Source organism: Anabrus simplex, chromosome 1, assembly GCF_040414725.1.
Source record: "Anabrus simplex isolate iqAnaSimp1 chromosome 1, ASM4041472v1, whole genome shotgun sequence".
NCBI classification, from domain to species: domain Eukaryota; kingdom Metazoa; phylum Arthropoda; class Insecta; order Orthoptera; family Tettigoniidae; genus Anabrus; species Anabrus simplex.
Window position 1 is genome coordinate 1207377916 of NC_090265.1, and position 24063 is coordinate 1207401978.

Sequence of the window (24063 nt, forward strand, 5' to 3'; positions counted from 1 at the left end):
GATGTCAATAATAATAATAATAATAATAATAATAGTAACAATAGTAACAATAATAATGTTTTTGGTTTTACGTCCCACTAACCACTTTGACGGTTTTTGGAGATGCCGAGGTGCTGAAATTTTGTCTTGCTGGAGTTCTTTTACGTGCCAGTAAATTTACCGACATGAGGCTGATGTATTTGAGCACCTTCATATACCACCGGACTGAGCTAGGATAGAACCTGCCAAGTTGGGGTCACAAGGCCATCGCCTCAACCGTCGGAGCCACTCAGCCCGGCTCTTGACGTCAAGGTATCTTGATACAGTATTCTGTTTTGGAGCGACTGTACATTGACTGTCCGACTCCTGAGTCCACGATCATAACGTACAGTAACTAATGTACGTACACGCGCATAGACCGGCAATCGGCATTGTAGACATGACTTCATACATTTTTTTACTACGTAATTTTATGCTGTGTAAAATTATTTAACTTTTAACTGTTACGAAAGAAGAGATGCTATTCAAATTCAACAGTCACAAACTTTATTATCCATTCCATTGTTTACAAATAATTTACTGTAATGTGCCCTCTCCCAGCCCATGGAGCGTCGTACGGTTTGCTGGTAATTTCTACTTCAGAATGGTACCTACAACTTATTTGGTAGTGTATAACATCTCCGAGTACCATATGTAGATCTTTCATATCGTTCTCTGTCAAGGTTAAATATTTTCACCACAGGCTACTGTATCGTAAATACTTCACAATGCACAGGAATCGGAAACCAGCCTAGCGGTCCGTCATAGTCAACCTCTGCTATTAGTAGACAGGTAGGCTACATTCTGTACTGTAGTGTAAATTAAGGAGAGAGTGACTGATAAAGTTGAACATTTACTTTCCGTTCTAACAGCCGAGAAATGTTGAAATAAAAATTTGCAGTAAAAAGAAAAGTTTTAGTTTTAGCCATACAAAATAAAGTTAATATAATCGAACGGTTAAAGAAAGGTGAACTAGTTTCAAATTTAGCATCAGTGTTCGATGTGGGTGTGACAACAGTGCAGGACCTAATGAAGAATAAAGACAAAGTGTTGCATTTTGCAGCTAGTTCTGACAGTCCGCATGGACTCGCTAAAAGAAAAACAATGAAAGCATCATCTTTAAAAGAACTGGATGCTGCATTATTCACGTGGTTTCAGCAAAAGAGAGGCGAAGGTGTACCTATTAGTGGTCCTATGATAACAAGGCAGGTACAAATTTTTCACGAAAAGATGGGCTCTCAGCATCCTCACTAGTGTCCAGTGGTTGGCTACAGAGATTTAAGGACAGGCATGGCATTCGAGAATTAAATATTGAAGGAGAAAAACTGTGGTGACAGCAGTGCAGCAGAAAACTTTAGATACGAGTTTAAGCGCATAATTGAGAGATACATTTTCGTTCCAAGTCAAGTGTACAATGCCGATGAAACTGGACTTTATTGGAAGTGCTTACCCAGTAAAACACTAGCAGCTGCTGAAGAGAAATCAGCTCCTGGTCGCAAATCTAGTAAAGAGCGTGTTACCATCTTGTGCTGTGTAAACGCTAGTGGCGACCATAAATTAAAATTAGCTGTTGTTGGTAAAGCAAAAAAATCTGCGTTCTTTCAAAGGAACAGTGATGAAATATTTCCCATTAGATTATTATCATAACAAATCTGCATGGATGACACTCGATATTTTCAGGAATAGAAAATATAAAGCCGGATACTTGAAACGGATCCTACAGATCTCAAAGTTTACAGAGAATTGGATGGCATAAATGGCAGACGAAACATTCTTTCTGAAAGACATCAAACAAACATTCAGACTACCAGACACTGCCACATCAACTGCCGTCCTTGAAGACATTAGACAGAAAGCCCAGCAGACACCTGAAGGTTTCTACAAAACAGAAGTAATGAAGAAGGGCCCAATCTACAAACTACGCCATGTATACGCACACTTTGGTATCTTGGATTCCATGGCAAAATATGCCTAACCACCAGATTCCACGCCCCAGACGAAGAATGTATCTGCCATCTCTGCAGCATGACCTGTCCTAGGTACCACCTGATGAACTGTACTAAACAAACACAACGCATCAGCACACTTGCTAAGGACTAAAAATGAAGTGATGTAACAAAAGAAAACATAATTACAAATTGTAACCTTTAACATATATGTACATATTGTGTTTAATTTCAATTAAAAAAAATACTAGCCAACAGGGAACAGTTTAAGAGCTCACACTTTCTCTTCCACGCGTTATGATATACAGTATGTCTCACAGGGTATTCTATTACCACAGTCCAGAAACATAATACAAGTCTGCCTACTTGCTAAGTGTTTCACTGCCTCAAAGGCGTCAGGTATGAGTGCAGACTCATCATCTCTAGTCAGTTTGTCAGTTACAGACCAGTAGTTCTTCTTTCACTCATTTCCAAAGTAGTGGAAAGAGTCGTGTACAAAGCCTTGTACAGTGCAGTCAGTGGTTTAATTAATATTAATCAGCATTGTTTTGTCCAGAAACGCTCAACTACCACCGATCTTGCTGTGCACTCCCACTTCATATCTAACGCTCTGGACAATTGCAAGCAGGTTGATGCCGTGTACACAGACTTTCCCAAGGCTTTTGACTCTGTGCAGCATAATGCTTTTCTCACTAAGTTGTCAGCATATGGCATTTATGGAAGCTTGCTTGAATGGTTTAAATGCTATCTTTACGACAGGACAGGAGATATTCAGTAAAATACGAGGGTATTATTTCTCGTTCTTACCACCCTATGTCTGGCGTTCCACAAGGTTCACTACTGGGACCTTTGTGTTTCCTTCTATTTGTTAATGATCTGCTATCACAAATCCATTCGAGTAACTACCTGCTCTATGCTAATGACCTTAAACTTAACAGGTTATTTGAAAAGATGAGTGACTGTGAATTGTTACAGTCTGATATAAATAATATTAGTGATTGGTGCAAAAAGTGGCATTTAACCCTAAATATTTCAAAGTGCAGTGCAATATCCTTCACGAGAAAATCACAAGTCAGTGTATTCAATTATCATATAAAGGATCAAGAAGTAAAGCGTGTTAATAAAATGAACAACCTTGGTGTTATTTTTAGTAATCAGAACGGTCTGTCTTTCAGTGAGCACGTGTTAAATATCATTAACATAACAAGGCATTTAAAACGTTAGGCTTCCTCAAAAGAAATTGCAAGAGTTTAAAATCTGTTGTCCCTTTGAAAATCCTGTCTTTCTCGCTTATACGATCTAGGCTAGAGTACTGCTCTGAATTGTGGATCCCCTCACAGCAATACTCATTTAATGCCTTAGAGCGAGTACAGATCAGATTCTCAAAATGGATCAGTAAAAAGTGTTTGGGTATCAAGCTGTCATCGATAGATTATAATTTGTTTTGTACAAACATGTGTATTGAGTCTTAGAACTAGGCGCAGGTATGTCAATGCACGTTTCATACATAAATGTATCGGTAATATCCTTGACTGTCCCAATTTACTCCAGTTGCTCCCAATTCATGTTCCTTTCCGCAACACCCGACAGGCTGTCACCTTTCACTTACCCAGGTGCGGAACAGAATCACACAGGAACTCTTGGTTTAAGCAGGCCCTAAGATCCCTGAACGAAATTAGCGGGATGGTGGATATATTTCACTCGTCAGCTAGTGAAATTCGCAGACATCTTATGGACGCTTCATAGACAGTGTGTTGTTCCTTGTAACTTGTTCTGTGCGTTTGGTAACTGAAAGTTATACTTACTTCCTTCGATCATTTCATATGTTAAACACTTTCCTGTTTTCATAGCTTCTTTTCTTCCGTATGTGTTTTGTAAATATGTATATATTATATATTGCTTAGTTATAATTAGCATTAGTAGCAGTAGTAAGTGCTGTTAATATTGTTATTATTTGGATGTATTATATCATCTGTAATTGGAAAATTAATAACTCTGTTGATGATAAATAAACAAATCAAATTAAATCAAATCAAATCAAATCAAGGTGTGTCATGGGTAGCATGAGTTCGTAGAAGTCATACTAGTTAAGAAAAAGAATTTGAAGTAGGCGGACATCCTTCTATGTGTTGGGACAGTTTTCTTCTTGAAGTGCCATCCCTGTGACCAGATGTTGGCTATCGTGTTGGCCACATCACACTGTTGAGGAGAGCTATTGGAGACAGGTCGAAATACTGACATTAGTTTCTCAGCCCAGAGACCCCTTTTCTGTTGAATCTTCAACTTCTGGGTATTGTGCCCTGTAGGATCAGACATACCAAGCCATACTTAAGTGGGATCTGCATCATGTGATTGAAGTCTGCTGCTTCCAAGTCTTGGTGATATAATCTAATGAAAGGTTATTTCAATGAAGATCTTATTTTTATAATGGATGCTTCTTCATTTTGTTTTACATGAAAATGTTTGCGTTGTGTGGTCTCGATTAGTTACTCTAAAAGAGAATAGGGAAAAGCTATGTTAGAAGTAGGTTACCGTTAATGTGACCAACCGTCCCGCATTTTAAGGTATTTGTAAATGTTTTGCACCACACGTAATTGGTTCTCTATCTGAATGAATTTTCGTGTTATTGTCATTGATACGAATTTTCATAATATGTAAGTGTCCTGCTATCTAGCTTCAACTAAACATAGCATAACCATTGCGAACAATATGCGCTTTGAATGTGCAAAGAAACAGGTTCTATTATCTTTGGAGAACTGTTCCGGATGTACCTTCCAACTTCCGATTTACCGTTAGTTCATGGCCATTCTGTAACATGAAGCGCATCAACATAGACATGTATTAACTGGAGTTTTTGTGATTTTTGAAATGGATTTGCCGTTGGATAGTGATGACTGTACTTCATTGTCACAGAAAAGAAAGCCATCTTTTAAATCCGAAAAGGCAAAAGGGAAAAATAAACGAGTATGTGCATATAATGTAAAGTGGTAAACCAACACAGCAAACTTATCGAATCCTTCGTTTAAGTAGTAAAGGCAGTTACTTCCTCCCTGATTGTTGGACATCTGGGATGTTGACTGAAAGTTCAAAATCACATGTTTCCAATTACAATGTGACATATTTGACACCATGTCATGACAACTGTTAGAAATATGAGCATCTTTAAAATAACACAAATTGTGATCTTTGGTGTGACCATCAAAGTGATGAAAAAGTTATCCACACGTTGTTAACTGCTGTAAAACTATCGGTAGAATGTACAGGCTTGATGTAAATCTTAGTTACGTCTTGAGTGAAGTGATGAGCAGGTGGAATCTCTGATTCAAACTGCACAAGTTGCTTGAAGGGTTGTGCCACAATACATGTCGAGGGCCTAAAAATAGGAATTAACTAGTTGATGTATCTGTGCTTCACTACAGAATTCTCAGAAAGACTGTCTTTGTGGTTTTCCTAACTGAAGTCATCTTGGGTCATTACAATGACATCAGTAAGAATGTCATGATTAAAAGCAATGCTATGATATGAAATACTTAATCAAATTAAAAACCGCACATTTTTTCACTTTTAACAAACAGTACTATGCTGCTAACTGTCCATAGTTTACAAAACACCTTGTGCATGTTACTTCGATCAGGAAATAAGTATTATATGAAATAAACTTCATGTTTCGTCCACTTTTAGGACATTCTCAGTCGAAAATATACAAGACACTTTAAAACATAGCAAAGACATTGAACACTTTGAATGATGGAGTGCTCGCTGGATATCTTTATGGCTGTACCCCTTAGCAAGTAGTGCCATATTGAGGTGGTTGAGCTCCTTCTTTAAGTGTTAAGGTTGACGAATTCTCCTTGCACGGTCAGCTAGCGTCTTAATCACTTCGTATTTTTGTTGTGGGTGGTGGTTGGACGTCTTCTGAGGATGGAGGTCTCTGTGGGTCAGCTTGCGGTTCACTGTGTGTCCCAAGTTTAAATCGGCCACCTTCATTAGCAGAACGTCGAGGAAAGGGAGTTTTCATTCGTTTTCTGTCTCCATAGTGAACTGAATATTTGTGTAAATAATATTCTACCAAGCTCGATAGCTGCAGTCGCTTAAGTGCGGCAGTATTCAGTATTCGGGAGACAGTGGGTTCGAACCCCACTGTCAGCAACCCTGAAGATGGTTTTCCGTGGTTTCCCATTTTCACACCAGGCAAATGCTGGGGCTGTACCTTAATTAAGGTCACGGACTCTTCCTTCCCACTCCTAGCCCTCTCCTGTCCCATCGTCGCCATAAGACCTATCTGTGTCGGTGCGACATAAAGCAACTAGCAAAAAAAAAAAAGAAAATAATATTACGCTTCTGTAGAAACAGCTGTAGTGGTTCCTGTCCGTTGCTCCAGATTACAAAAGTATCATCTACAAAGCGCAGCCACACCTAAGGTTTCAGTGGTGCGGTCTCGAGTGCTGTTTGTTTGAACTTTTCCATAAAGAAATTTACGATTATCACACTCGGAGGACTGCCCATAGCGACACTGTTGATATGTTCATAGAAATTGTCATTCCACAGGAAATAGCTTGTGGTTGAGGCAATGGTTGAAGAAGCTGGTAATGTCCTTGGGAAAAATCTGAACGATGTAGTCCAGGGCCTCCTTTACTGGTATTTTAGTGAAGAGTGAGACTATGTTGAAGCTGACAAGCAGGTCTTCGGCTTCTAACTGGATGCTCTTCAGCTTTTCTATGAAGTGGCCTGAATCTCTGACGTACGAATATGTGCCACTGATGTAAGGTTGTAGTAAGGTGGTCAAATGTTTGGCAGTGTTATAGTTCAGTGATCCAATAGCACTCACGATGGTTCGTAGAGGTATGTTGCCTTTGTGAATGTTACATGTAACTGTCAAGTGAATATAATGATGTTCCACTTATAGCATGTTTAGCGTTTGTTAGTTCGGATAATTGAAAACATTGTTTATATACTGCGTAAAGCATTGATGCTTCAAAAAAGAAATCTTGAAAGCTCTTATCTTCTTGAATGCTTAAACTAGTGTAAGGAGTTGAATTTAGAAGGGGTAATAGAGCAAATACTGTACGTTGGTACTCTCAACTCTCGATTTACCGTAATCAGATCAACAGAGTTGCATTTTAACCGCGATATCAAAAGTACTAATATTGCAACTGAATGAATGGTGTATGGCTTTTACTACCGGGAGTGTCCGCGGACATGTTCGGCTCGCCAGGTACAGGTCTCTTAATGTGACACCCATAGGCGACCTGCGCATCGTGATAAGGATTAAATTATGAAGAAGATGACACATACACCCAGGCCCCGTGCTAGCAAAATTAACCAATGATTGTTAAAATTCCCGACCCTGCCGGGAATCGAAATCGGGACTCCTGTGACCAAAGGCCAGCATTCTAACCATTTAGCGATGGAGCCGGACACGAATGTTAGGAGTTACAGTAATACAAGCACAACAAACAGTTACGCATAGGGTTGCCTTGGCAAATGTTGAGTCATAGCTGGAGTACATCAAGGGCCAGGATGATGCTTTCATCACCAAAAAACTTGTTTTGAGAAACTTGAGAAACAAAATTAAGAAAAAAGCATTTCTTGGCACAAAAGCAGAAAACCATTTTCAGAAACGGTAAAGTTAAGTAGTCTGTATATTTTTCTTTGACTTATTAGTTTCAACGAAATGTGTTGTTTATTTTTCCATTTGAATCGGCACATGCTAAAAGGGCCTCAGTCCAAGCAACCCAGTTTTGGAAAAAAAAAAAAAAAAAAACCTGTCTCTCAGCGACCCTAATTTTTAAAAAACTAATTAACTTTACTGGAAGGTAGTACATACCTCAACGGTACCCGTTTTTACTATTTTAACAATCTTTTATGTTTAGTTACTTTGCAAACTAGGTGTAAATGCTGTGGACTGAGGCCCTTTTAGCATACTGCAAGCTTTTCACAAAATAGAAACAGAACATCTTCGGTTTTTGTCAATCTGTTTACTAACAATAGAAGTACCGTATTTATATAAAGATAAGAAACCCTCTGTGTCAGTACAAAATGTCATTTTAGTTGAACCTAGTCATCATTTCCATCATCATTGCTGCGTTCAGAGGTAGGCCAGGCTAGAATTTCAGTATAGAACTCCAGAAACTCATGAGGAATGTATGACCTTAACTTTTTAATGTTATTAACTTTGGCAGGTTTTGTAGGGACTTTGTTGAATGGGTAAGCTACTGCATCTGGAAGCTTAACTTCTTGAACTCTGGTTTGTTTAAAGTGAAATGTGTGGGTTATCACAGATTCAATGAAGTGTCTTGCAACAATCTGGAATTTAAACTTGGAGTTGTAAGTAAAGTGCATGCATGTACTTATCATAAAATTAACTTTGTGGTCTCTAGGAACAGTCTTGGCTTTAGTTTCTTCTGAGATACAGTTCCTTTTATAGCAGCGTGGCCACCATTGTTTGAACTCGACAATTTCTTCACATTGAACTTCTTTTACTATGAACTTGTGAGTTTTACTTGACTGGATGATAATGTTTGTCAGTTCATGAATGCCATAAATTCTGTCGTGTTTTTTCAGTGCTTTCTTTATTATGGCGAAATCCCTATCACATGGTAGAAACGAATGTCCTCGGACAGGAGCCCCCCACAGTTGTCTGAATACACATGCAGCTCTGTGTATTGTGGGGGGACACTATTCAGAAAGTCATAAACAAGTGAGCATACTTCATTCGACCCTTTTTTCCCTACACCTTCATGATACAGATGAATTACGGCCTTATTTTTTTTAATGTCGTGTATACAAAACACGCTGGTTTCAGCTGACGTAGGTAGAAGGTTTCTTGAACAGGTATTTGTAGTAGTTGGACATTGTGCATGAAATCAAAGCAGATGGCGAGCACATGTGGTTCGTCTTTGGTTTCCTCTTCCCTTTTCAAACGAGCATAAAACTTTGAAGCTTTTCTGTTATGAACTAAAAGCTCCGCAGATGCCACACTCTGAGCTGCTTCATTTAGGTGGGGGCTTTTTAACTTGAGTTTCAGTTCTTCACAAGTGCAACAACAATCACTCTGTGGTACTCCAAAATGCAAGTTATAATTTTCATCAAAAAATCTTGAAAAAAATGAATGGCTAACTTTGTTGTTTGAATTCTTTTCATTGTAAAGGATGCACAAAAGTTTTTTGTTCAACCTTGCATCTGAGTAGGTATAAGTCTTTGATGCATAACGGGTTTGGTTTTGAGGGAAACTTTCAATATGTTCCTGCAAAAGCTGTTTTGTATCTGGCAAGTGGGCTTTTTTAACGTGTTTTCCATGTTGGTCAACAGGACTTTTACCCAATAGTTTCAAGGACCTCAGTCTCTTTAACTCTTTTTACTGACACTGAATGGAGAGCTAAGAAAGCTTTAAAACATACTTGTTGTTTGTTTGATCCTACCATCACATGATAACGAAAAGTGTTGCTATTTTCTCTGGCAGCATCTCCTTTTCGAGGACGTCTTCGTTGTACTGATCAAACATCAATCAAATGTTGCAGATGCAAATCTTGTACATCTTTGGAGGACAAATCATAAAACTTTGCCAAAATGTCAACTTGTTCATCTTTGGTTATGATTTCAAAACGAGTCATTCTCTTGCAACTGAAAGAGAACATACAAATTATTAACAGAGACTAGAAATGCAAACAAAAACACTTTGTGTATGTTGAGTTAGGCTATATTCTTTACAATATAAAAGGTGTAAGTCTCAAAGTATTTAGGCCTATGTTTTTTGTTAAAAAGATTTTGATTTTAAGTTCCAAATTACACGTTTGTATGTGTAGTTTAGTTTTTATCGAAACTAAGTAGTTTCAAAGATTGGTTGCAATGTTATTGCACTGATATATCTTACCTGCAGGCATTTCCAGTAGTTTTCTTAGGCACAATAATATTTCCTTCTGAGTTGGCAAATTCTTCATTGTTAACCCTAGCTCTTTTAATTCTATTCCTCTTCCACAAGTCTTTGTTGCCTTTACGCTTTTTACCAACAGACTCTTCACTATTCTCTACTAAATCTTCCATTGATATTATTAAGTACAACAAACTTAAATGTTTTATAAAACTACAGTAAAACAAACTTTTAATTCTGTTTATGACACAGTGCACAGGCTTGCTAAATAAAGTTAGGTTAGAAACAACACCACCAAACAAGTATGACAGCTGATCAAGCACACGAAACAGTCAGGCAGTGTTGCAGCTAGCGTATGCTAGAAGGGCCTCAGTCACAGACTGAGAACCTTTTAGCATATGTTAGGAATTTCCCTAGCTAATCCGTGCGTGTGACTCAATCCCTTTTAGCATAGATAGTTGAAGCTATCCTATAACATGAGATTTTCATGCTTAACTCACTTTGCCATTTTTTGTGACTTAGGCCCTTTTAGCATGTACCGATTCATTTATTAATTGTGCTAAGTACTACTTTCACTGCAATGTATTGGCTAAGTTAATAAAAACAATACAGTAGTATAATTTATTATCATTTTAACTGTACTGTTCTGTTTCTAAATTTTTGCGGGTTAACCACGATTTTACTTATCTGGGAAGCCCTAACCTTACATTATCCCGGTTAATCGAGAGTTGAGTGTATACAATTCGATAAAGACTTTGATGTCGATTGTTGTACAGTGTGCTCAAGTCTTTGCAAACTGCAGTGGCTGACTTTTGTATATTAAGGAATATTTCTTAAAAGCTTTCAACACAGTAAAGTGACATTCTTGTTCAGATGACTTTGATACTGTTCATTAGAATGCATGGTACATTGCAGTAAAAAAAGAAAAAAGTAGCTTTAAGGAATAGAAAGATATCAAATTTGTCAGTGATAAGAAAAAGGAGAAGCTGGTAGCCCTAGTAAGTTTCTTCCATAACACCAAGTCATTCAGGTTATCTTGCAGATCTAGGTATTATGTAATCCTACCTTTTTTGAAGCCGGCCCAATGGTCTAGGGGTAGCATCACGGTCTCTTACCTGGAAGCCCCGGGTTTGATTCTTGACCAGTTTAGGGATTTCCTGCATCTGAGGGCTGGTTTGAGGTCAACTCAGCCTACGTATATGTACAATAAAGGAGTTATTTGATGGTGAGATAGCATTTCTGGTCTAGAAAGCAAAGTATAATGACTGAGACGATTTGTTACGCCGACCATGCATCACCTTGTAATTTATGGGCCTTTGGGGAACATTGATTACCTGGTAAGCCAAGGCCCATTAAGGTTTTAGCATCGTGGGGTTTGGCTTTTGGTGTTTTTCCCTTTGTGGACTATGCCAGTGTTGAGTTACCCTTGCATATGTTGTGTACAATGAAAGTGTAGCCAGGAGTGAACAGGTGTGAATGGGGAAAATTACGAGATTATGTACTCTAGACTCTTTAAATTAATAGGAATCTGCACCATTACTCATCTAACATAACTTGATGAGGTTGATGTGCTAATGACATGTATTTTAATATTTTCAGGTGGACAGTTCACAGCAAAGTGATATCCACAAAACACATAGTGAAACAAGTGAAGGTCCTACACCTTGCAAACAACCATGTAAACGTAAGAAACAGATTCAGAGAGTGAATCCTGAAATTGAAAGTTCAGATGGTAAGTCCCAATTTTATTTATTTTTTATTTTACATTTTATGGCCTACATTAGACCACTCTAGTCAATTATACAAACAATTTCATGATTTCCTATCAGCCCAATATTTTTTTCATTCTGAGAGATACTGCCTTCCTTTGTTCTGTTGAGAATACCCTCCCATTAGACCTTTTTTTGATCTTGGTCTGTAGCCTGGTGTGTGTGTGTCTTAAAGTAAATTTTTTCAGTTTTTTTTTTTCAGATAGGCTATTGTTATTTGTAGTTCTTTAATATCCTCCTTAATTTTCATGATCCATTTGATCTTGGTCTTGCTATTCCATAATTTTTCAATTACTCCTTTGCTAATTCTGGTGTCCGGTGTTCTTGTAAGATGTCCAAAGAATGATAAATGCTTTTTCCTAATCGTGCTCAATACTGGCTCAATTTCCTTATAAACTGTTTTATTTGATGCTGTTCTCCATTGTCCATTAACTTAATACTGTTTATTTAAGCATGTTCTAATCATTCTTCTTTCTGTCTTAAGTATTTTGTCTGTTTCAGGTGTATTAGTAGTTTTAAAAATGGTTTCAGTAGCATAAATTATTTCTGGCTTTGTGACTGTTCTATAATGTCTTAATTTTGCTGCTATCGATAAGTTTTTTTTAGTTGTATGTAGTCTTGGTGATATAATTTGCTTTGTTTATTTATTCTGTCATGCCAAGCTGGTTTCTCATAAGTTATGATTTCTCCTAAATACTTAAATTTAAGTTCCAATTATTATTATTATTATTGTAGTAGTAGTAGTAGTTTTTATAACTAGGAGAGCTTGTAGCAGTTGTTATGGCTTTTATTCATTAGATATTTCTTCAGAAAGAATGATGTTCAAATGAATCTTTGCAATGCAAATATAAATGGTGGCAGACACAGAAGCAAGTTGCAGAGATTGTGTAAAGACTCTAAATCCTTAAGTCTGATGTTTTTACTGGTGTGGACTGCATCAATATATTTGGACTGGGGAATACCAGTGACATCACAGTTCGCAGCACATACTGCATTGGTATAAGTGTGGACAAAACCCTGCTGTATCGTTGGAGTATGTAACTCACCAGCAGTATCCCCACTAATGGAGACATAGTTATGATTCCTTCAGTCATTGCAGATCACATCGCATCACATTTAGCAGGAACTTCAAGATCTGGGAATTATGACTCTACATTTCTGCTTATAAAGCGCATGACAGAGACTCACCACCATTCTTTCACCTTTAGTGCGTCTTATGCCTATAACTAGAGCCCTGCGCGGATATACAAAATAATATCCACATCCGTGAATGGTTATCCGCATCCGCAAAATGGTTATCCACGAATAATTTAAATATTTGACAGCAGTATATTACACCCAAGGTATTGAAACGGATAGATCTGTTAACATAATACAATAGGCCTGACACCTGGCACCAGAACCCCTAGTCTCAGGTTTATGAGGGATTTTCTCTTGTAAAAACTACCGACTTATTGACCTTTGTTCCTTTCTTCCATTAACTGTGGGCAGGAGCCAGTTAGGCGTAGGTCAGATTTACTGCTTTATGGTTTCTAGGCTCTTTATATATCACTATTCTCTCATACTAATGTCAAGGGTCATCTAACCGCGAACAAAAACGAGTATAAATGAGTGAAAATCAATAAATGTCATTATTTGGTAATTATCATTAAAATTTATCCATACTGCCATACAGTTTGTATCCGCCATGACACTAACTTCGCGGATATCCGCAAATAAATCCGTGGATATCCGCATCCGTGCAGGGCTCTACCTATAACGTGTCTTTCACCGAGTGGGAATTGCGAAGTGCACTCACACTGTAGAGCGACATCGCTCCTAGGCCAGACAAAATCCATAATAAATGATCAAGCATTTGAATAACCGATGTCTCAGTAATATCCTCACCCTATTTGACAGAATATGGAGTGAGGGAAGAGTTTCCAACTCTTTGGCATGGGGGAGTTGTAATTCCAATTCCCAAACCAGGTAAAGATCCAAAGTGTCTGGACAGCTATAGGCCAATATGTCTTACAAATGGCATCGCTATTTGAAAGGATGGTGAACTGACGACTTGTGTGGTCCATGGAAGAGAGAGGTCTCCCGCCTACTGTACCAGTGTGGTTTTCACTCTCATTGTTTTCCCATTGATCACCTGGTCAGAGGGAGAATGCCATTCAGGTCGTCTTACTTCAGAAGGAGCACTTGATTGCTATGTTCTTTGACCTGGAAAAGGTTTATGACACTACCTGGTGGTATGGGAGTTGCAACGTATTCCAATAACTGTCGGCAGAGGGCGATGAGTCAGTAAATTCCCTCCCAACTACCACAGCACAGTGCGATGATTCCTCAGTTCAGTCAGTAGGGGGCCATGAATAATGTGGTCGTGATTTGCTCAGCTGACTTCCATGTTCTTTGAAGCATTTCTATGCTTACTGTCAGCAGCAGACCTTCATATGCTTTGCCCTGATGAAAGCCAATGAAACTTGGCTTCAAGCTCAACTTATTTTTTTGAAGACTTGTTAATATACAATATATATAAGTGGCTTTAATCCAGAAATAATAATATATTTATTTAATAAATGTACTAAACTTTCTTGGGTTTGTGAAGTGTAGGTGGTAAGAACAGTAGGGGTAGACCAACGTACAAATATTACAAGCAAATTAGAGCAGATGTAGGATGTAGTAGTTATGTAGACATGAGAAGGTTAGTACAGTATAGGATGTTATGGAGAGTTGCCTCAAACCAGTCTATGGACTGATGACTCAGACAACAACAACAACAACAACAACAAATTGAGCTATGAACTTGGTAAACTTTGTCAGACCTCTTGAGTTTACTTCAAATTTTCTGTCTGGATAGGCATTTTGGCTCATTTATTCAATTTTTGCTTCTTTTTACCTGTAATCACAAAAGAAAAATCATTAAGTTCCTTTAGATTTTTTTACCTTTCTTTCCAATGCAGTTACATACTTGAATAGCTGACCTCTTTCCCTTTGGAGCTCATTCTTATACATTCTGTGAAGCTATAAAACATCAACAGTGTACCGAACTTTCTTTGGTTTAATAAAATTGAACAAAGAACTTGGGAAACTTTGAGTTTACTTGAAATTTTCTTTTGTAGAGCTTCTCAGGTATTTGTCACATACTTATACACCTGTCAGTAACCTTAGATGCCTAAAATGTCAGTGATTTAATCAACCTTTTTTCTCAGAGTGTTCACAGTGTTCTCTTCATACAGTAATAGCAATTGTGAACACTTTGCCCTTTGTTTAGTTGAAGGGTATCTTCCTCGAATCCCATACAAATTCTATAATTCTATGTAGTTCCGTTTTGTTTTCTGAATTTTTAGCCTTATTTTTATATCTGCATTGCTGTATAACAGTAATTTAGGAAACATTATCTCTTAAATATTCCTGACATTTATGGATCAGTAAATATTGTTAAATATGTCATTTTGTTATTATCTTTTAGGTAGTGCTAAAATAGAAGAACTGGAAGAAGATGAAGATGATGAGGAGGATGAAGAAGAAGAGGAGGAGGAGGAAGAATTAGATGAAGTACATAAAGAGGTGTATAGTATTGGGGATGCAGATATGAAGAGAGAGCAGACTTCAGATGTGATAGTAAAGCATTCACACCGCTGTAAGGCAACGTAAGTTGTTCTTTATAGTAAATAATTCACAACTTTAGGTGGAGGAAGTATTTCATAAGGAAGGCTTGCAATTTTAGTGTAGTTATTGTTCTTATGTCAGAGTTGTATAAAAAATGTATTGAAGTTGAGTTGGAGACAACATATGAATTATTATGAAACAAATTGATTATTTACGATGAATAGTCAATAATATGACATCAAACCCTTATAACAGTGTTTTTTCTGACCTAACTAGATGTCAGAAACAGAAAATATGCAAGTCAACAACAAAAGCTGATCTAAGCATACACATTTCTCACAGTATGCACATTTGATGGAAGGTTGGGCACATTCCTCACACAAACACTCTTAGTTAATCCTTCTTCAAAGCAGGATTGTTGGAAATACAATGGAAAAGTCTTCAGTGTAGCTGCAAAAATAAAAATAAAAAAATTGATTAAGTTAGAAAATCCTGCTGCCGAGAACTGGAAGTACATAAACAATTGAGGGTGTAAGCGGTGGTCTCTGTGCCAGATGTTAATGTTATTGTCAGAAGATGCCATGATTGTGTCTGTGATAAATTTCACAGTTTTTTTTTTAAATAGATGGAACAAGAAAACATTGTACATTTTGCTGGAATTAGCTTGATGAATTCAGTGCCTTCAGGAACTGTAGAGTTGTAGCTTGTATAGATGCTGAGAAGTCAACCAAAAGAAGTAGTTTAGTACATGCCTGTATATCTGGCCACATTGCTTGTTCCAAAATGGCCAGTTGGCATTACAGATGGGGTAACAGCATACCATCCATCACAATCGCTGGCATTATTAGGTAAGAGTGTGTAGTTGCTGCTATGGATCCAACTGCACAAAAGATGTGTTTACTTCCCTTCACTGTGAGGGTTCAACCAGGTTGTAACTCTCTATCAAATATTGATCGGTCGACATTAAGTACTCTATCTCATGAGAGATGTTTTTTCCTCGTGAGAAACCTGATTTCTCTAATGAATTCATGAGCTTCTTGTTCAATATCAGCAGCTCCTTCAACCAATTGCTTGCTAACTTTGTGAGTTATTTTCCAGCAAACTATCTTATTATTTCTTTTAAACCTTTTTACCCACAAGTTGGAAGGTTTGAGAGCGGCGGAGTTTGAGAATCAATTCTCTTTTTAAAATTTTATAGCCCAATCACAATTCAGAAGGTACTAGCATTAGGACCGAGGAAAAAGGAATGTATCCAGAGAAGAAGTGAAGTGAACTGGGGTTGGGAGTTTTCCATCCATAAATTCATCTGTCCTTTATTCTAAGGTGGCAAAATATTTACAAAAACATAACTGAAGCACCTTACAACAGTAAACCAATAAACCTCTATTGGCCTCGTACATTCATTACGAGAGAACAGAACTTCTATTACCAAAAGTAATATAAAAGTATTACAAATTACGAAAATGGAACGGCCTTCAACAGGCCCCTAGGCTATAAGCCCGGCACATGCCCACAGCTCAGCACACGCAGAAGTACAACTTGGACCCAATTACACGCCCATTCGCTGCTACAACATACACTCACGACTTCCACTCCAATGCTCACAGCTCAGCAGCCTCGGGTTCAAGAAGGAACCCCAAAGTAGATGCTCAGATAGAGTGACAAATAATAATGATACTCAACTGCTGGACACAACCAGCCACGTAAACTACACTTGAGAAGGGAAGGGGAAGGAACAGGAGGGGAAATGACCAATGTTGAAACAGAAAATCACATACCAATAAGATACACTCAGATCATAGCGCAGGTGCACTTCAAGTGTCTGTAAGAGTCTTTTGAGTCTTATGAGAATAATTCAAAGTTTCTTGTTATACAGTTTTTTAAAATAACAAATGAAAAACATCTGTGACATAATGTAGTCATGTATTATGAAATTTTCCTCTGTCTTTGTTATAAAATATCACGCACTTTATGGTGTATCATATCCTGCAGGCTGTTTGAGTCTGATGATCACTGCTGTTTGAGCATCTTTTCAGAGTTCCTTAACAGTAACACAGTCTTACTCTTCTTTTCTGTGCCAAAACTGCTGTAAGTTTTAGGTAAAGTGTTGTGTCATTTGTTAATCCAAATTGATGCAACTGGGTAGGATCAAGATTTTTATCTTTTTTCCTAGGTTGTTTTGTTCAAATCTTGTATGCATCAGCCAGATATCCTTCTGGAAACTTAAAAAAATAAAAGCTAAAAAAAATAAAAAAATAGAAATGATGGCTGATAAGATGAACTACTGCTTTCCTAGACATCTGCCACTGGTGACACTGCTTCATTACTCACCATTGTGGCATTATCACTTTCTTCACCTGATCACTTCTCATCAGTTACAAGTTTACTCAACTCTGCCATTACAGGTCGTTGTTGTTGTTCTTCTTCTTCTGACAACTGTTTCTTTATTTGTTCACATATAACATGATCTTCACCTGTACGTGCATCTTCCGAAATACCAAAGTAATCCACCATCTGTTTCACATTAACCGCATATGTGATGGTTGAGGGCAACCATAGTGTACAAACTTACTCGCTCTGTAAACATACTTCCACACCACACAGATAATGTGATCTACTCTAGCGAATAACCTGTCTTGTGAGTTGTGGCCACTGCGCTATTTGCATGTAGATAGGGGAAACCTACTGAACCACATCCGTTCCTTCCTCTCCAGTCCATGCCATCGCACCACAGAATCTAAAACTTTGGAAGGAGTTTTGTGTTTCTGATCATTAAAAGAATGAAAATAGTTCTGTCCTATTCTCCAAACAACTGCTGTGACCTTTCCTTGTGAGTATTGGATTTTTTTGTTAACAGTCATATAAGTACACATAAGGATGTATTTCGTTGTTTTCTTTAGTGTGATCTCACTGTGGCCTCCATGTGCTGTTGGTCAGTTGCTAACTTGCCCTGTAAATGTGGTAACATGGATTTATAATTGAAGTGGCATATGCAAAATATGTTACAAATTTTCAAAACATGATATTCAGAAATCTACTAATGTAGGGTGTATAAATACTCTGTGGAAAAGAGAAACACGTACTGCAGTTTCTTGTGAGTGACAGACGCGGTGCAAGTTGTGTTAAAAGGGTGGCAAGTACAGCATATTTTTTCTTATTGAACAGTTTTGTGTTATCACTGTCATTTAGTGTTTCCGGGAGTTCCTTTGCCACACTTTAGAGCATTCATTGTGTTCACTGTTGTATCTGTGAATGTGTATGGTTAATTTCTTACAGCTGGTTGTTAGGGATGTCTTCTGATGTGGGTGAAGCTATCAGGAGTTGAAGAAATTACAAAAGCAAAAGGGTAGAAAGTATGGAAGCCAGAATAGTAAGGTTTTACCTGCAAGAAACACTGAAGATGACTACAATTGAAATTATCAGTGTTTTTTTTAAAATTTTTTTTTTAAGTTTGAAGATAAATTTATAGAAATAATCAAGCAATTCCATGAACATGAGAGCAAAGATATGCCTGATGTTTATTTATAATAGTTAACAAACGAACACTTTATCAAGCTTACTTCTTGCCCATAATAACCTATGGCCTTGAAACTTGTATAATCACAGGCAGAGATGAAAGTAGACTACAAGCTGCAGAAATGAAATTTCTCTGCACAGTGCTACAAAAAACCAGAAGAGATAAGGTCTGCAACGAGAGGATTCGCCAAGAGATTCAGATAAGAGAATTGCTATGTGATACTATAATTAGATCAAGATTGAAATGGTATTGCCATGTAATGAGAGTGGATTTTTGCTCAGTAGCTAAGGAATGGTTAGAGAAAACCTTAGACGGCAAAATACCTAGAGGCAGACCTCGAAGGAGATGGATCGAACAAGTCAAACAAGATCTAGAACACAGAGGAGTGGATTGGAACCAAGTGCTGGAAGAAGAATGGTACCTGAGTCGACTGAAGTGGCGCGTGCTCATACACCGCACCTGGGAATCTGGAGACGGTTAACTGATGATAAAAGATCAGAGGGAAGTATGTGATTTATGTGGAATTATCAATAAAAGTGTAGAAAGGATTTACAGTCTGTTATCTAAACGATTTTCTGTCAAACATCTACTAGATTTACTCACTTTTTGACTAAAAATAAAATCAATCAATCAATCAATCAATACTGATCTGCATTTAGGGCAGTCGCCCAGGTGGCAGATTCCCTATCTGCCGGTTTGTAAGTTATTTGCATAATTCTGACATACAAAAAATGTATTTACGGAGAAAGGAAGATATGTTAAATATAGACTCAACCATTCAAAACCACAAATTCATTGTCATTTGGCATAAAGTTATCGCATCAGTTTTCTTCTGAATGTTAAACAGTGTAAGTTTACATCTGGCAAGTTGAACACAAAGGTTTGAAATAGCCTTTGGATGCCAGAAACATATTCTTCCTGTTGCAAGCTGATAACACCTGAAGCAATTCATCAATCATCATCATCATCATCTGTCGTAGGACAGATATCCTAATTATGATAAAACCTTCAATAATCGTATTTTGAAGTTTTACGATGAGCCGAAAGTATAACGTTAATATATTTAAGTTTCGTGTCCATGGACGTATAACGTACATATGCTTATCCTGGTTAAAATAGCAACGGAGGTACGGACACACAGACTTTCAATATGGCGTCAAGAAACAGCACCATTACGTCTCTGATGTGAAACATATATATTCTATGTAGATTGTTTTAGAGAGTGATTGTTTGCTCTCGAGGGATTGTTTTTTTCTTCTTCTGACAGGATAAGTTTCGTAGTGATAATAAAGTTGTTTTAGAAATATGTAAAAGTGTTCTCTTGTGATATTTTTATTGTTGTAAAATAGAAAATCGCATATAGAGAACGATAAATTGGCGACCGCGACAGGACTTCCGAAACTTAACGATGAAAATTGATCAAATGACCGTAGTGATTTTACGAAAGGCGCTGATATCCCGAGGGTTACCGACGGCTAGGAGCAAGTCGGAACTACAAGAGAGACTAAGCCAGGATCTGATAGAAAATGAGGAAGACCCAGGCAGTTTTGATTTTGAAGTTGTCTCGGAGGAGGAAGCCAACGACCGGGTAGGCATTATGCTTATGCAACTAACTACTTTGATTGGGACACAATCTGAAAAACTCGAAGGGAAAATCGAGGCCCAGGCTCAAGAGATAAAAGGCCGAATTGATTCCTTGGTAAGAGATCTGAAAGAGGATATTTCAAAAATTTATGACAAAAGCAACAGCGTAGAATTAGATGTACCGGTAGATAAAGTAGTAAGTGATATGAACACCTTGGAAAACGAAGTCAAGAAGAAGAATGGTGAAGAGAAAACCATTTCAGAAGCTAACAAAGCAAAAGATCAAGATTTTGATGCTCATTCTACAACTGAAGGAGGTCAACGAAAGAAACCTGCGTATGATCTGTCCTGTCCTCATTGCTTAATACAATGTGACACAGTACAGGAGTACAAAATGCACCTCTATTCACCTAAACACAAAAATGCCATGAGGAAACAATCATTATTACATAAGCAGACCTTGCAGCGAATGCGTAAAAATCAACGTCAAAAGCAACGCATGCTAGAGGAAACTGAAGAGTTCCGGCATACACTGTCTGATAGAACAAAGTTCTGTGCCATTTGTAAGCTCAATTACAAGCAGCCCAAATCAACACACATGACTTCTGAGGATCATGAGAATATGGTGAAATTCTTGAATCCATATTGCCAGGTGTGTAAACAAAGATTCAATACATTAATGTCTTATGAACATCATCTGTGTTCCTTGAATCACATCAAGTTCAAGGCTCTCTTGGCTGACAAATCCAAGAGTGACGATGAAGAGAGTGGTGGAAAGGATGATGAAAAGGAGCTCAACCTTGTCAACTTTAAGATTCTTGATTCAGTACGTTCTGTTGATGGTGAGGAAGGAGAAAGCGGAGGAGATGAAAAAGCTGAAAAGAAAGCTGGGGGAGAAGAAGAGAAGGAAATCAAACCCAAAACTGAAACCATAGGTGCTGAATATGCCCGGAAGATGGGAGTGTATTACTATGATTTGTGTCGTAGCTACTTGTCATGGTATGAAGAACAAGAGAGAGTTCTAACCATCCATTATCACTCAAGGGCACACTTATGGCGATATGTACGTTATCGTGAAGATAGATTTCTTAGAAAAGAGGCTGAGAGACTTCATCAGCAATCATTATAAAATTGTTGTCAGACCCCAATTTCTATATGCTGCGGAGACCTTACTGATGAACAGGAAAGGTAACATGGACGATGTGGAAAAAGTTGAAAGACTTATCCTCTGGAAAATTTTTGGGCCATGTGTGTTCCCAGTTGGAACCTACCAAGTGAAAGCGAACTCTGAACTGTAGCATGTGGCTCAATGAAATGCAGAAAGCTTCTGCTGGGATTTCCGATACTGATGTCTTAGACTGCCCCAAATTTTGTCAAATGGTAAACTTTGGTCTCCTCTACCAAAGGTTGTTAAATATTTCAAACCTCTTTCACAGGAAAGAAAGGAAAAACTTATTTATTGAATCGTATGGTGATTTTATACTATATATATATATATATATATATATATATATATATATATACAAGGCAAAATCAAACTTTAAAGTTCATCCTTCTCAGCCATTCAGTTAAACCAGGTGTGAGAGTGAACAGATCATCTGGAGTGCCAGGGTACGAATGAAGAGGACAGTGTTGGTCCAGGTGCTCAATCGTCTGCTCTTCCAGGTTACAATCACACATTGGTGAACTGATCCAACCCCACTTGTATTGGGAACGAAAGCGAGCATCCAAAGAGAACTAGTCATAAGCGCTCCCTAGTGGGCTTAAATCACTAATAATAAATAGTCATTAAGAAATTTTTAATGAATGTTTCTTAGGTAGACTTTTACACAGAACTCATTCAGGATGTTCTTTGCCTCGCCTTTGAACGTACTCATACCAGCATAATTTTGAATTTCTTCCATCTCTTCACTGAGAGGGGTGACTTTAAAGGATCCTTGTCCATGCTCATTGTGTTTTTGATATTACAGTAGGATAGAAGAAAGCCAGATAAACAAAGGAAGAGGGAAGAAACAAAAATGTAAAAAGATGAATACCAATGGGAAAAGATCAGGAGCACTGGACAAACACAAAAGAAAAGGAACCCAACAGGTCAATATAAGTAGTGGATAGGAACAAATGAGTGCAAATGAAGTCATATGTAGAAAGATAGGAACATTGAAAGAAAAACACAGTGACATAGTTGAGCAGAATTAGGCTTAACTGTCCCAATCTGTGCTTAAGTAGATGCTCATTTTCACCTTTCAAGTGTCTATATTCAACTTCCTCTCTTACTTTGCCTTGTTGTTGTGGATGATATTCTTGTCTTTTACAGGGTTTCAGCAGCTAAATTATGTGATGGGACCAACAAAGTTCAAATAAATAGTGACAATGAAGTGGAGGCTGATGCAGAGAAATCTGGTACTGAAGAGATTCCTAATAAAATCAAGAAAAAACGGAGAAAAATGTTACGGAGGAGAAAAATGCCAAAGAAGGGTAAGATACGAATTTGTGGAATAGTATTGCAATCAATGCCTTTATTTTGTGAGGCAGTGCCTATTTCATCATTAAAATCCTATCTGCATTCACATTCTTCTATTAGTTTCTGAATAACTTTGTTTGTAGTCCACTATTCTCAATCCAAACGATAGTGCTGTCTTGAAATAGTATTCATTTATTAACATGCAGTAGTAATTATTAAAGCTGTCTCAGTAATTAACTTGTTTCTGTATATCAACTACTGTATTTATGCGAATAATCCCTGCGTCCTAGTTTTAGGAAGGATCATTTTGAAAAAAAATGAAATGAACTAAAATTCCTTCCATCGAAAGAGTAATGTAGGCGTAAACAAACATTTCATATCACTCCGCGATGTCCACGTGGTCTTTACGCAAATATGAACGTGTAAATTTACCGATATAGCTGCTTTGCCTGAACATAATCGAGATTATACAAATACATAATCACTGCTATACTTTGCCAAGAAAATTAACAAGTAGGGCTAGGTATTTCATTAATCTGAACTTTCAATAGGCTCGATTCCCTGTAGATCGGAAGATTCATTCCCTTGCATCACTAGAATCCTCTCCTAAACTACTTACAAATTCATCACACTGCACGTCTAAAAAACTTTCCACATGCGGTCTCTCTTTACTCGGATATTAACACGACCGATAGTAGATAATTCTTTTCGTGAAATGTAAACGCTTGAAAAAGACCCACTGGCGAACACTGATGTTAGTTTTGCGATATAGTAAAACCTTGTTAATTCGAACTGTTTGGGACGCAAAAATCTGACTTCGAATTACGTGATTTCGAATTAACAGCCAACTTATCCTTCAGAAATGCCAACCCTTGCCGTGTCACAAAATATTCAAGACATGTTACTGCATGCAACTGACACTGAATCACAGTTTAAACCTTTCAAATGCAATGGAAAAAAGGAAACCAAACCAAAATGTATCCAACAAGGTGCATTTACAGTATTCAAATAATGCACTTGGATAACTCAGGATAGTGGGTTCGAATCCCACTGTCGGTAGCCCTGAAGATGGTTTTCCATGGTTTCCCATTTTCACACCAGGCAAATGCTGGGGCTATACCTTAATTAAGGCCACGGCCGCTTCCTTCCAACTCCTAGGCCTTTCGTATCCCATCGTCGCCATAAGACCTATCTGTGTCGATGCGATGTAAAACCACTAGCAAAATAAAAATAAAAATGGATAACTTGGTGGTAAGCATAACCTCACACAACGAAAGAAAAAAAGAAACACGATTCAAAGACAA

At 37.7% G+C, this 24063-nt stretch overlaps 1 protein-coding gene across 1 annotated transcript in view; it reads left to right on the forward strand.

Annotated features, from left to right (window-relative positions):
* Nucleotides 1-24063, forward strand: part of puf (ubiquitinyl hydrolase 1 puf) — an 870156-nt gene that overhangs the window by 63354 nt on the left and 782739 nt on the right. Inside the window, exons 6-8 of the mRNA XM_068225443.1 lie at nt 11434-11566; nt 15058-15238; nt 22613-22773. Of these exons, the coding sequence (XP_068081544.1) occupies nt 11434-11566; nt 15058-15238; nt 22613-22773 (475 nt within the window). The remainder of the gene's footprint in view (nt 1-11433; nt 11567-15057; nt 15239-22612; nt 22774-24063) is intronic.